This window comes from Phalacrocorax aristotelis, chromosome 5, assembly GCF_949628215.1.
Source record: "Phalacrocorax aristotelis chromosome 5, bGulAri2.1, whole genome shotgun sequence".
NCBI lineage: Eukaryota > Metazoa > Chordata > Aves > Suliformes > Phalacrocoracidae > Phalacrocorax > Phalacrocorax aristotelis.
The window spans coordinates 20978144-20993015 of record NC_134280.1 but is presented as its reverse complement, the minus strand read 5'-3'; the positions used below and the strand labels follow the sequence as shown (position 1 = coordinate 20993015).

Genomic DNA, 14872 nt, shown 5'->3' with positions numbered 1-14872 from the left:
TCAGGACGATAGGACTGGACTCTTTTCAATAGTGCCCAACGACAGGCCAAGGGGCAATGGGCACAACTTGGAACACAGGAAGTTCCACCTCAATATGAGAAAATACTTCTTCCCTGTGAGGGTGCCAGAGCAGTGGCACAGGCTGTCCAGGGAGGTTGTGGAGTCTCCTTCCCTGGAGACATTCAAAACCTGCCTGGATGCATTCCTGTGCCCCCTGCTCTAGGTGTCCCTGCTCAAGCAGGGGGGGATTGGACAAGATGATCTCCAGAGGTCCCTTCCAACCCCTACCATTCTGTGATTCTTTGAATAATTTCTCATTGCAGAAGGTTAAAGAAATTCAGTAGGTTTTGTTTCTCTTCTCTTTCCCACTTGAAACTTGAAAGAAACAAATGGTGTGTGGTGGGTAGATGTGAGGTTTATTTTTGGGTTTTATGGAATTCTTTGATTCTGATTCCCGAGGGTCAGAATCTCACAGTGGATGGTCAGATATTAGAACAATCCATTTCATACATAATGTTTTGTTTCAGCGTAGCACTGCAACAGCCTCTGTGAGACTTGTAGACCTCCCATCATGTCTATGCTGAATACGAAGATTCAGTTTCCCGGAAAGGTTACAAGCATGCTCAAGTAGTTTTTGACCTTTGGTCAGTAAAAGTGGTACATAATACATCGTAGTATTACTTTTAACTACATCTCACTAACCACAGCCACTTTAAAAACAGGATAAGGTTAAGCAAAAGCTGTATCATTTGGTGTCACTTAGAGGTCAAATCTATCTGTTCTATGAGAAATATTGTTTGGATTTTGTTTGCATGTATTTTTATTAAGGTTTTTTTTCCTTTAATGCATAATTACATTCTGAATAATACTGAACTTTATTTAATTTGCACAGTGTGTGAACTTTGTTTTATGATTCTGTGGGTAATATGCATGGGCATGGCTGTTGGCGCAGTAGCTTCTAACTGTTTTAAAAAATAAAGTTCATAATGTGCTTTTCAAAATTCAAGAAGTCTATTTCTACTAGAAAGAAAACAAAAACTTCATTATGTGGTTAATTCTTTCCTAATAAAAATGTTCTTAGGGTAGATTTGACCCATGTAGTCTTTACCAGTCTAGGTACAAGAATGGCATGGGGAAGAAGAGAGAGATAATGACTCAAGTCCTTTTTCCCCGCCCTTTCTCTTTTGTGGGCAGATGTTCTTGCTCAGGATAGTATCTGTTGAGGCTGGAGGTGAGGAGAAATTACTTTTTAAGGAGAAATTATCATAATGAAGATGCTGTAAGCATAAAGAAAAGCATTCTGCAACACCAAAGTCTGAAACAGGCTTAAAAAAAAAAAAAACACACAGCCCCTCTCCCCCACACACCCCCACTGAAATTTTGCCAAACATAAAATTTTACATGCTGTTCTTTTCACTCTTACCCAGGGCACAGGTATGGTACAGGTATGTCTCACAGCAGAAAGTGTTTTGGCCTATGGCAAATTTAATGAAAACATTATTTCATTTTATGTTTAACATGGAGAACTGGCAGTAGTAGGACAAACAGAGAAATGAAGCATTTTGTACCAATAACTTCTCAGCACCCAAAAGTGATTTCTAGTATTGAAAAGACTTTTTAAATGCATTTACCTCATAGCTTCTACTGTCATGCTGCACTCAGTAAAAGGAGTAATAATGTTTGAATTGTGAAAGAGGTGTGTCAGGTGGTTGCTTCTCCTTTTACTTCCTACCGTACTCTTCCTTCTTTCAGCTCTGTGCGGGAATAATTAAAAAAAAACCAAAACGCTGGCAGCACTAGCCAAATTCTTTAAATTTTTTTTTTTCCCGTTTTACTTCATACATTGTGAGTATGCAGTAACAAGATTTGTGGCCTTTTGTGTTGCTGGTATCTTCTGTTCAATAGGGCTCCCTTACTTACGGTAATTACTTACCTAAAATGGGTCAAATGAGGTTTCTTTTTAACCATCTTTCTCTTCAGAATGTTTTCATTGTGTTTAATCAGTTGTGTGCTGTGGTATGTAGTTTGCGTGGCTGTGGAGCATCCACAGCTCCCATTAACTCCAGTTGGAGTTGTTTGGTTTACGCAGCTCCGCTGAAAATCAGGTCTTTGCTATCTAATCTAGAAGTTATAGTTTGCCCCTGATAAAACAAATATTACCATGGTATAAAGGATTGTTAGAAGATTTTGTTAGAAATCAGCTGTGTTCAATATTTAATAAGAAGTGTTTGGTTTAGTGATGTTTTTTCCAAGTATTGTTTGCAACCAGGTCTGGAGAGAATTATGCATATTTGGAATAGTTATACATGGAATTTTTAGATAGGATAAAACATGTTTTTAAGTAATTTATTATATTTCTAGTTTTGTAGCATGTATGTTTTATTCAGAAAACATATAGGTGGTCTTTCACTGTGATGAGAAAAATGCTAACTGAAGTAACAGTATTTCTGTTTCCTTGAAGTAATATTGTGTAACATACTATGGAGAGAAACATCTGAAAAGTTAGTTTAATTTTTTTTCTTTTTCCCTCTTTTTTTCCCCTGCCTCCAGGTTGGTCCTCCGTCAAACACCATATCTGTCAATGGAAGAGCCAGGCTTACTCATTTGTATTCCACAGAAGCAAAAGCTAATCACTAGATGTTGTACCAAATATTTTGCACTTTACTACTGCTTCATAGGCCAACTTAATACTAACTACAAATTTTTGAAAGTGTAAATGCAAGAATATGTTAATATATTTTTGTCAGTTGTTATAGGAATTTCAAGCTGGGTCCTTTGATGCCTTGGAAAGATTATTAGAATATGTAAATTATGGTAATATTTTGCCTTTTTCTCTTTGTAAAGCCAACTATGCTGCTAAAAAGGTTTAAGAGAAGGTGCAGAGGAGCTTTGCTTATATTAGAATGAAATTCAAAAATCCTTGATTTTAGCCTTCAAGACTGAACAATATCTAGCACTATGCTGAAATTAGATTTAAAGCAATCTAAGAATTTTAGATAATTAATTTTCAATGTTACTTTAACAGACTGTATGAATTTAAATCTACCACATGCTGCCTCCATATTACTTTGTTAAATTAAATTTGTGATTAGTAGAAAATCTTAATTATTTGCAATACTTTGTTTCTCTTTAAAAAATTGATGGTTTTGTTCCTTCAGCTGAGAGTAGTTGGGATAAGTTTTGTGTTTTTTTTTTTAATCTCTTTTAATTTTTTCCTGGTAGCACTCACACAAAAAAATCAGGACATAAATTATTGGAAATATTTGTAGTACTTAAACTTTTCTTAACAGTAGCACTATATGATGTTTCTCATCTCTTTGACTACATGTACATAGTATTTACTTAGCACTCAGATAAGCAATACTTTTTGTGAACTTGATATATTTTAAACTAGTCATCAGCATATAGTCACTTACTGGTAAAATGCAAATTCCAGTTTTGATACTTAATGAACTAGAATAATTTTTTTTTCACTGGAGGTATGACTAAAGAATGAACTGGTTCAGACTTATTCATGTAAAATATTTTAATCTTAAAACAGCACAATAACACACTTAGAAAAGCATTCTTGTGTCTGAGAGTGTCTATTTATAGATTAAGCATTAAATACCAAAATGGGAATATATATTAAAAGAAAATGCTTCATGTTATATTTTATCTATTTTCCATTTCTTGTCAAGGCTATACCTTTTGGGGGAGAGGGGTGGAAATACGAATATGCTCATGATGAAATAGCCAGATTATGGATGCATGCAGCAAGTGCTGGGGTATTTGCCATATTAAAATATATTCTTGCTGGACTTGATTTAAATAAAAGTAATTGTATTTAGTTTCTATCCTTTAACAATGTATTTATTTTGTACTTTAGAGACATTCTGTAACTCAGTTTCAGAAACTGATCTATATGTGCATTTCAGAGGGTTATTAATGGTTTGCTGCCAGGTTGTTGTGCAATAATCTCAAAAAGGTCTCATTACTTTTCTAGTACAGGGTCAATTATTGATTACAAATAACAGTGTTAACTTAATGCTGAAACCCTCCAAGGAACATTTTAGTAAATAAAAATTCATAAAGAGAGCTGATGAACGTTTGTTCACGCCTTGTTCTCTCATATTTTCTCTCCTATATCTTAGTCTCCTGTCAGTGTATATTACCACTTCCGTCTCCACCTTGCTCTTGCCTCCAATCAAGGGCTAATTTCAAGGGTGGGGGGAACCCAGATGGTGGTTCAAAAGATCTGTTTCATGGTCTGATTGCAAAAGAATGCTTCATCCTTCACTTGAAAATGGTGAGGTAGAAGAGGTAGGGGTTTTTTTCCAGTTTCTAACTGGGGCTTACATTTTAGATTTTACTGTGTCTTGAGGGACAGACTTAGAAACCTGGGAGAGTAATGATTTTTAGTGTCTGTGTTCATTTTGATGCTTGAAGTTCATGTTTTAAGCATGCCTATACAACATGCTGATTTGTAACTGCCGCAGAGAGGTTGCATTGTGAAAGGAATCTCCTTGTTTCTACTTTGGGTGGGAGGGCGTTAGATGTTTTTTTCTCAAACCTTTGTATTCTCTGCCAAGGTGACTAAAGTTACTACTTAGGACTAATTTAATCTCCATCTGTGGTAATACAAATCTACATGACACTTCACTATTTCAATCAAATCGGTGGAGTCCAGTTATGCTGGTTTGGGGAAAGATCAAATAACTTCGCTTTGTTGTTGTTTTTCTTTGGTTTTGACTACAGAACTATACTACTGTAAATTCCTTAGTCCTGTATGTTAAAAGTAGTTTGCCCTTTGATGTGAACTCCTGAAGGCAAATATCATCTTACATAACAGAGATTAAAACTAAAACCGCCTTGCTTGAATTTTAGGGTTTCTTGTCTTCGTAAATGAACCTGCTTGATAGTAACTGAAATGTCTACACACAATAGTACTGTGAAACTCTTCAATACAATTTTCTGTTACAAGCTGGCGATGTTGTTTAGCAAAACATTTTCTTCCCCTTCTTCTGACATATATCCGTAAGACATTTTTAAATCTTGCTACTGTATATCTAAAGACATTTTTTTCTTATACTCTTGTATTAAATTCTACTAGAAAAACTCTTGTTGATTACCTTGACGTGTTTGTTTATTGTTCAAACAAGAAAACATTTCTGCTGCAGTAAGGGGTAAGTGTTTCTAGCAACTGCAAGCTCAAGTCAGACAGCAGTAGATTTTTGTTGTGGATGCCTTATATGAGGGAAAACAGAATCTTTTTTTTGGCCCAAGAATACTCACAGTTTGGGCAACCTGTACTACAGATATCTTCCAACAGAAGGCAACTAGTTATGCTACACCACTTACAATCCCCTTGTTGCTTTTGAATGGCAGTCAAAATGCTTAGGGAAGGAAAGTCAGGATATTGCAGTAAATGATTGTCAGTGTATTTGTGCAGACAAAATAGTGGTCCCCAGTAAAGGTGCATTATGACTTACTGTCGTGAGTTCTGTGAAGAAGCAGCAGATATCCATGTAGCGCAGTGGGATCTTGGTCTCAGACTCCAGGACTTTGTAAGTAAAGGAGGGCTAGAAAAAAGGAGAGAGATAGTAAAAATGATCTCATTAGTTATTATAGATGATATAATTTTTATTTATTCTACAGAAGAATAAAATTAAGACTACAGATGTACCTGGATAAGGGAGCAGTTTTGCTGGGAGACCATCACCAGATAATATTTGGATTGTTGACTAGAGGTTTTAAGGCCAAGGCAAGAGCTCTCCTACTTGCAGCTGAACGATGTTTAACTCCTGGATGTCTCCATTTTGGGGAAGTATATTTACTAATCAGTGTCGTAGTTTTTCCCAGTTACTTGTGATTTGTGCCCTAGCATATTGTAGCGTACAACATGGGGATGTGTAAGAGCAAGGAAGACATGAAGATGACATGGATATTGACCAAGAGGCATGGTATCACACATACTTAGTAAAGGATGAGAATATAACATGAGAGCAGCTAATGCTTTTAAGTTTGTATGGGCACCTATTACCAGCCAAAGTAAACATTTTCAGTTACAGCTGCTTAAAACCCCATTTTAATACACAGAATGACAGAATTCTGTAAATAGAAATAAAAAATGCTGCCAAGCAGTAGGGTATGTATCCTTGAATGTAATATTTAGCCAGAGGGCATCTGTCCGGTGTTGGACAGCTACAACTAGATTGAATGGTAACTGTAAATGACTAAGTTGATGGGTTGGTAGCTAAGCAGATAGAGCTCTTTGCAGAAGGGAAGATGCATCTTAATTTAATTGTGTCTGTGTTAACAGAATGTGAGGTGGAAGTCAAAATAGTGTGTTTGCACTGGAGCTGCCATCTTCACAGGCAGAACTGTTTCTGGGTGCTGTGAGCGGTCTGACGCTGCAATGTTTTGTTCAGCTTTGCTGCTGACTGCATAGCTGAATCTGAAACATCACTTGTTATGGATGGATTTCTTACAAAGTCTTTGATTAAGCAAATTTGTAGCAATATCAATGGAAATGCTTCACTGCTTTTAATTGAAAATGAAGCTTTCTATGTGGATTATTTTATACAATCCAATTGAAAATCACAGGTAAGGTGGATTCTTTTGTTTAAAATTTCTGATTAGGTAGCTTTGTGAGGGAAGGTATCCTTGTTAAAATGACATGAAATTAGCAAGTAATGGGATACTACACTTCTTAAAAATACTTAATTTTGTTTTGTCTTCCTTGCAAGAACTATGCAACATGGTAAGTAACACAGAAACTGTGTGTCAGGATAATTTTGCAATGTGTTATACATAAAGATGCATTATTTTTTTGTCAGCTATTTCTGCTTGTTAACATAAGCATTTAACATGCTAACATTTTTGGTGTGTATATGTCTTAAAGGTGCAGATTTGGAAGAGACGTAGTTTTCTCTTTTTAGCTGTATTAAACCTCACATTCACATAACAGTACAACAGCTAGTGTTTAAGTGAAAGAGTAGTAGATGAACACCTCCTTCCCCCCTCCTCCATCACCCTGGAAAGACCACAAACTGTTAATTGACTTAGTTATTCCTAAATTATTCAAGACACTTAAGAGCATAAAATTAATGGCAAGAGGGAGGAGAGGTACAAGGTAGAGAAAAAGGAGTTCAGCTTTTCTTGATCTGGAGAATCACCACTTCTGTGAGGACAGGCAGAAGGGTATTTCTGCCCCTCCCCAGTTTAATGCACAGAGGAGTAATCTTCTACAGGCAAATTATCAGCTGAGGAATTACTTCACTTGCTTCCCAGAGGAAGATGCTGAATGAATTTGGTATTCTTCATCAGTGTCTTACAATAGGAAGTGCTGCTTCTACCCACACCTTTCATATTCTATGTTTTCTGTTTTGGCTTCAGGGTTCTACAAATACTGTACATTTTTGGAATGTGTGGGTACAAACCAGAAACGAAAAGCTTAACTCTGAAAGAGTGATAACTTGTGATCCACATTCAGGTAACCAGTGCAATGATGAAAAAGCAATCCTGTGTAGGACAGGCGTTGTTCCGCATTTGCTAATAAAGCAATGAAAGAACTCTTAGCATTGGGAAAGGGAGAAATAACTGTATTTGAAAGGACACTAAAACTATTAGGAAATTTTAACTACATCTTTTGGTAATCATTATTTCAGAGTGACACTGCATGTATTACTTACGGCCTGGAAATAACAAGGGCTGTGTCATCTCCAACAGAAATAGATACAACTGCTGTGCCAAAAAGAGTCCAGAAGAGTTGGGTTTGGATATAAGTTGCTAATTCCTCTGTGAGCTTCTCAAACGTTGAGAACAGTCTTGTGCCAATAACATACTACAGCCAATACTATTATACACAAATGCCAGTGACATTTACTAGGTACCAGTTTATGATTGTATAATGAGTGTATTTTTAGTAGCTGTTTTGTTGGTATCAGCTGCTTTGTGTGAAGAACAACTGTCTTCTGTTTCAACAAATGATCTGCTTGGTGATTTCTAAAGCATTAGTTTCCATGAGTGCATGGGCATTCCTGAACAATGCTTAAAATAGTTCAGGAGTAGGGTGGGAAGCTAATTCTTAGGTTCCTCCTTAGTAATTTGAATACTTCTTAGAGCAACTAGTAAAATAGTTAAAGAGGCTGAAGAAAACATGCAGTCAGAGTGGAAGACTAGGCATTTCTGAAGAATACACTCTAGTCTTATGTGAAAAGTAAGGCAGCATTGTTTTGTTATTCGTATTAGTGACCCAACTCTCAGTAAAAAGTGGGAATCAAGTGGTGGGGGAGATTGGGGTGAGGGAGGGGAAGCTTCAAGATCAATATAGTTGAACTCCGGAAAAAAACTCACGACTTCCTGATGGACCATTCCCCTCTTCCTTACATTGGAGAGAATAAACTGAGATACCTAAAATTCAAAACCTTAATCTTTGATTTCATTGGATTGGCATGACTCTTCATAGTATACCTAACTATGGGCCACGTATGAATTATCATATTCCCTTTGTTATTTAGTGGCAAAAAATGGACATAGATCACCATGTGGAATATTCAAAAGTATTTACATAGCTATCAAACACTCATGGATTTAATCTTATGATTTGTCCACATTTCTATGCAGCTGTGGTATCTAGTAGCATTAGGTTATGTGAACTGTAAATCTGTAAAGTCTCTTATATCTCAGTTTACTGTGAAGGTAAGAATTTGCACTGTGTGAAGAAATGCTCATTTAATATTCCATCAGTCTTCAAAGTTTCAGGTTAAAAATAGAGCAATTGTTGGTATAGGGGGTTCTGCTTCTGCTCTTGCCATGCTTGGCAAATGTCAAAGCAATGGGGCATCACCTTTTTATAGTTTTAAGTCTCTGGATTTTTTTAAAATCTGAATTTCATATTGAAGTTAAATGTTGAACAAATTTGTAATTGTTAAAATATTTTAACGTCTTAAGTGTAAAAGATCCCCAGATGTTTAACAGTATATAATTAGGTAGACCTAATCACTGTCCATTAATGCAATACTGTCACTGAAGGTATACAGTGGCTTTGATTAGAGATATTGCCGTATTAAATGAACTAGAACAGCGCTTGATGATGTCTATACCATGTCAGTGATTCTTGAAATATTAAGCTGTTCCTGTTTTAGCAGTTATGGCTCCTTTACAACTGTCTTCGGTCACTTTTAAGATATAAATTCAAGCCTGCTCTCATTTACAAATAAGAACATTGTGTGCTGCTAACACTAATGCGACAATAAGTGCCACTCTAACTTGCATAAGGAAGTCAACATTACTAATATGAAAGAAATTAATTAACCATTAAAGGAACTTCCCACAGAAACTTGGGTTTAGTCATTATTTACATTCTGTATGTGAATTGAGACTTAATTTGATCACAAATTGTAGGCTTGATGCAGAGATTACTGCATGAGGTTATATAGTATTACCACTGCACTGGGTTAGATGGTCACAGTGGTACCTTATTTTCATGTGGGTATCAGATACCTAAATTCCTACAGGTAATAATGGGGGGGGGGAAGAGTACTCCATCAATATACATATCAGAAAATTTTCTTAATTTTGAAATAAGCTCATACAGAAGCAGGGAAGGGAAAACATGGAACATAGGGATTTATTATAAATAGTGAGCTTTAACTAAAAAGACAAAACATCAGGTTATGCGAGTACTTTAAAGAAGTCTACCAGCTGCCAGTTGTTTCTTCAAATAAGGATTGGAATGATTTGAAATGCTGAAACTGAAGTTTGTGCATAATTATTTTGTATTTATCAGTCAGGTGTAGACTGTGGCATTAAAGTGCTGTAGAAGTCTTGCAAGTGTCATGGGGAAGTTGGGTATGGAGAATATGTATACTTAGAACAGAGTATGGCTGGAGAGCTGATGTTTCCGCCTGTATAGAACTGATTTTATCACGTCTAGTGACTGAACAGAGCTCTTAGTCCTCCTTTTGTGTCCTGTTTTTATAAATGAGCAAATTTTAATGCAGCAGAGTTTTCTAGTACTGATTACCAATCTGTAACTCAGTCAAAAAGCAAAATACCAGCTACAAGTAACGCAGCTCCCTCTCCTGTATCACACAGAGGGTAATGACACCTGTTTAAAGTCTTCCCTCTGAGTACGAAACAGGCCTGTGATAGTTGATATCATCATCATAGCCAGAGCAACAAGAACACACTATAGTACAGTCTATTCAAGGAAATTTTCAGAAGTGACAGAACAGTTACAAGAATGGGAATGTTACAGAATGGGCTTGCGTATATGATAGTGAAACATCCAGAGGAGTAAAGGGTTTGAAGCATACTATCAGCTCAGGACAGGGGGAGAATTAAGTCCACAGAACCTACAGCTGAAACAGCTGTTAAAGAATAAATCTGGCCAACAGCGGCTATTTGCAAGTACTAGGGTACTTAGTGTACTTGTGCTGGTGTATATTAAACACTAGTGTACTTACTAATGGTTAATATATTTCTAGTTGAAAAAATAATAAAATATTGTTGGACTCAGAATTTCATAATTTGCCCCCAGCTATATATGTGTATCTGCCTGTTGGTTTACTCTCCCCCGCCCCCCTTTTTTCCCCCTATGTGATCCTGAGCAAGAACTAAGACACGATAGCTACAGTCCCACTTAATCTGAAGCGGTAAAGCAAGGACAAACGAATGTATTTCACAGTTGCTTAAGGCTTTATATAGCTCTGATTTATCAAAAATACAGTGAAAATCATCTTTAAAATAGTTAAGCTGATTGCAGTTTTCTAAATGAAACAGTTTAACTGGGAGACAGGAAGGAACGCGGAGAGAGCTGCAGTTGGTCAGTTTGGTTAAGCAGCATGAATGATCCCATTAGCAAATACTATTCCATTTCTTCAAATGCTAAAAGCTAATTAAACACTTGTGTCCTGCAAACTGAAGTGTATTTGGCCACACAAATGTGGATCACTTCGGGGGACACCTGCAGCTACAAAGTACATGTACCTAGCAAGTAAGTCCCTACGGTATGTATGCCAAGCTGCTGCAATTCTAAACTCTAGCACCAACGTGATACAAAGTAGTGAAGCAAAGGCTGAGGAAGTGGAATGCAGATTACTTCCTTTTTAAATTGTAGAGGACTGGGAGTAAGATGGGCACACAGGCAGCTGCATAGCTAGACGCTTCACTTTCAAAGATTAGCGTATTAAAAGCTGCAGTACTGCTAGGGTTAATTCTTGAATGGTCAGAAGGTCTGTTGGGAGACAGCCAACAGGCAGTTGAGCTGCTGGTGGCCCCAGCTCTTGGAGCTGGCATGCCTGAACCACCTCCAGAGCGCCGAGGACAGAAAGCTGATAGAGACACTGTTTATCTGAGCCTCCCTTTATCAAGATAACCAAGGGGTGGGAAGAGGAGAGCATTACAGTTCGTGTAGCTGCTGGTAACTCTATGGCAACTCTCTTACACATAGCTGTGTAAGAGAGCTCTACCAGAAACCATCATCAAACACAGGCATGAGCTGTATGTGTGGAGTTCACCTGGGGCTGGCCCATCAGGACAAGGGACCCTGAAATAGGGAGATTTGGGGGAAATGGCTTCAGGGCTCTACCTGGAAATGGTGGATTTATGTTTTTTTTATTCAAATGGTTTTTGCTATTAATGCTTTTTTAAAAAATTAGAATTTAAAAAAAAAAAATTTCTAGGCTGTCAGGTGCGTTTGGAAGTCCAGTACGTGTAAAAGGCTTTGTGCCCACTAAAGGTAAAAGGCTGAAAAGAGAGGTAAGGAAGGGTCTGCTAGACCACACTGTCGGGAAAAGTAAGTAGGTGAGTCTTTTCTCATTTAACTACTACATTAACTTAAAAACATAATTTGGTGGTGATGTGAAATGTAAGTTGCCTGATCATCAGTGGGAAAAAAACAACATAGCAAGAATCAAGCTGCAACCCAGCAGGATGATTTTGTCTCAGAAAGTGGGAAAAAATCCAAATCGTTAAAAGCAGCAGATATTTTATATTTAATTCTGACTCTTTAGATTGATAATCTAAAGGTGGAAGGCAATTTGGGCGAGAGAGAATAAAACCGGAGTTATAAGACCTTTTGAAAACATGTCAAGAAAGATTAAAGGAATGAGGTTGGTTTAGTGTAAAAAAAAAAAAAAAAAAAAAAAAAGACTGATTAGGATGACATAACCATGTTTCAACACAAAAAAGTTGCTACACCAAGGCAAGTGATTAATCATTGTATCTTCAAGCAATAGTCTGTTCCAGCTTTAGAGCATAATGGAAGAATTGCTCTACTGGGTCAAACTGAAGGTTCATTAACCTGTTACCTGGCTTTGTACAATGATCAAAAATTCATGCCCAGGGAAAAACATAAGATTATAAAATGCACAAAATAATACTTGCCCCAGGTATGCTCAAGCTGCAATAATTTTTAGCTCTGAGAATGCCTAAGTGAAGATGATTTCTATGTACTTAATAGTCTTAGTCTTGTTCAAGATCTCGGCTCCTCATTCTTTCAACTCCTGTAAACTTTGAGCGGTGACAGTAATGTGTGACAAGTAGTTCCTTAACTTAATGACACACTATCTGAAGAACTATCTTTTTTTGTTTGTGGTGAACTTCCGCTTGCTAGCTTAATTTTATCCTCTCCTATTCTTCTTCTGAAAGAGACATTAACTCATCAATCCCCATTCATGCTCTCTTTGCCACTCATGTCTTTACATAAGGGGTTGTACCATACGCATTGACACCTGTACACTTGACACTTTATCTGTTAGACATCAAGTTTGTCAAAACAAAGACATAGGCCTGAGCATGCCTTATAATTCACTTCTCTCAGTATCTTGAGGATATTTTTGCTTAGCCACATCTATTTTTCAAATCTGTCTCCTTTTGCAGCTATTTGCCATAGCGAGTCACCTGCAGGATACACCTATCTTCTGTACAAGATCAAAAGTTTGAGAGAAGCTTGTGTGTCATGCTTCTAAAGTACTCAATATCCAGCTGAAGAGAACCTCGTTAAGTCCTATTTATTCACAGATGTAATAATCTGATTCACAGATGATCTTGTCAGTTCTCTGGCCAGTGAACAAGAGTTTAAAAACTTGGGGGTATGATACGTAGGGTGCTCAGTTTACTGTGATAGCTGTTCATTAGTTTCAACTTAGAATAATAAGATTGCTTTGGCAGCTAATATGTGCCACCTTTACATATTTCAGTCCATTTTTCTCATAGGTATTTCTGTGGAAATCCACTACCAACATACTAAGTTTGATTAGAATAACTCATCTAGTCTTTCTAATTCATCCATTAGCAATTTTCCCAGGGAGTTATTGAGACATAAATATTTAAGAATTCCAACAAATTAAGAATTAATTAAGAAAGAAATTAAGAAACTTAAGAAATTAAGAAACTTAGCAACAACAACAAAAAAATCCCCTTGCCAAGCAAACATTTATGCTACCTCCCACCTGAGCACCAAGATCTGTTGCTCCCAAAGGGATGGCAAGTCAGAACCTGGTGTGGTAACACAGGAACCCTGCTGGGCAGGGCCCTGTCCCACCATCCCTGAGTGAGGGAGAGGGCAGGCCTAGAGACAGCAGCCAGGGTCAGCCAAGAGTCCAGATTACCAGACAAGTCCATAGCAGGAGGAAAAGTTTGTGGCTCTGGGTGCAGACCAGCAGGTCCATGGCCAGACACAGGCATAGATGCAGCCTGAATTGTAGTTCAAATGGGGACAAAGCACTAGAGCCTCAGATCAAGAGTAGCTCCCCAGGAAGGGGTCAGCCCTGACTACTGTCTTCCCACCGAGCTGCCTGAAGAGCTCTTCCCAAGGTCACCAGCTGCAATGGCCTGGCCTTGAGCTCAGGAAGCCAAACCCACATGACAAGGGAGGATGTGTTTAGGGCCTTGATACTTGGCTCTGATGGAAAGTATGCCCCTGAGTGGAAGGAGCTACAGCAATGTAATGCTTGAGAGACGCTACAGTTCACGCCTGGAAAAACATTTTGCTAGCAGATGCACACCAGGCCTAGCAGGAAAAACAGGGAGCTGTGAGCAAGTTACTGACGCTGCTGTGGCTTTCTCATCCCCCTTCAATCCCCATCCACCAAACTGAATGCAGCAGCAATATGGCCATGATTCATACTCCCTGTCCTGTTTTAAAATAATATTTTCACTACAGTCAATCATTATGCTGAACGTTACTGTAAAGCATCAGTTGAATGAAGACCATGTACTTGCATGATGAGCACTTTTGCCTACAAATACAGGTAGCTATCCAGAAATTTAGAACAGGGAGAATGTATTGCCTTTAGTTCAAATAGTCTTTCTAGTCTGGCTTGCAATCAAACAGTGTTTTCTCATGAACTATTTCTGCTGATTCATTATTAACTTACTTTGTATTGCAATGTTAAAGTGAAACATGTTTCTCTAAGTCTCTTTAAATGAACTACCTTTGTGGCAGTATTTTTAGATTGGTCTTTTGATGCCTTTTTAATGGTACATTAAAACTTAATGAATGCTGAGTAATAGTAGAATCCCTGTGGAAGCACATATGGTATCTACATTAATACTGAATGAATGCATAATGATCAGTAAAATTTCTGTGATTTCCACATGAATCAACAGTGATGAGCCACTTAGTGTTACACTCAATTACATCATGTTTAATTTATGTAGCATTGTTTGGACATTATGTTTAAAATGTCTTTAGTAAATCATTGAGACTCTAATTGAGCCTCCATTTCGGTGACAAATTGCCCTGTAAACATTAAATTCAGTTTTTTACACAACAATTAATTTATGTTGAAGCCTGTTTGCAAAGGGTCAACAATTTGATATATTCTCACTATTAATCCCTGAAGAATAGAATCCTAGTATGAAAACAAATTGTGGTACCTGT

At 37.4% G+C, this 14872-nt stretch overlaps 1 protein-coding gene across 9 annotated transcripts in view; it reads left to right on the top strand.

The window, feature by feature from the left end:
• COBLL1 (cordon-bleu WH2 repeat protein like 1) overlaps positions 1-3830 on the top strand; it is a 91598-nt gene extending 87768 nt beyond the window's left edge. For all 9 annotated transcript variants that reach the window (XM_075093331.1, XM_075093329.1, XM_075093328.1 and 6 more), the window contains one exon: positions 2551-3830. In XM_075093331.1, the coding sequence (XP_074949432.1) occupies positions 2551-2637 (87 nt within the window). In that variant the 3' untranslated portion in view covers positions 2638-3830. The remainder of the gene's footprint in view (positions 1-2550) is intronic.
• The last annotated feature ends 11042 nt before the right edge of the window (positions 3831-14872 follow it).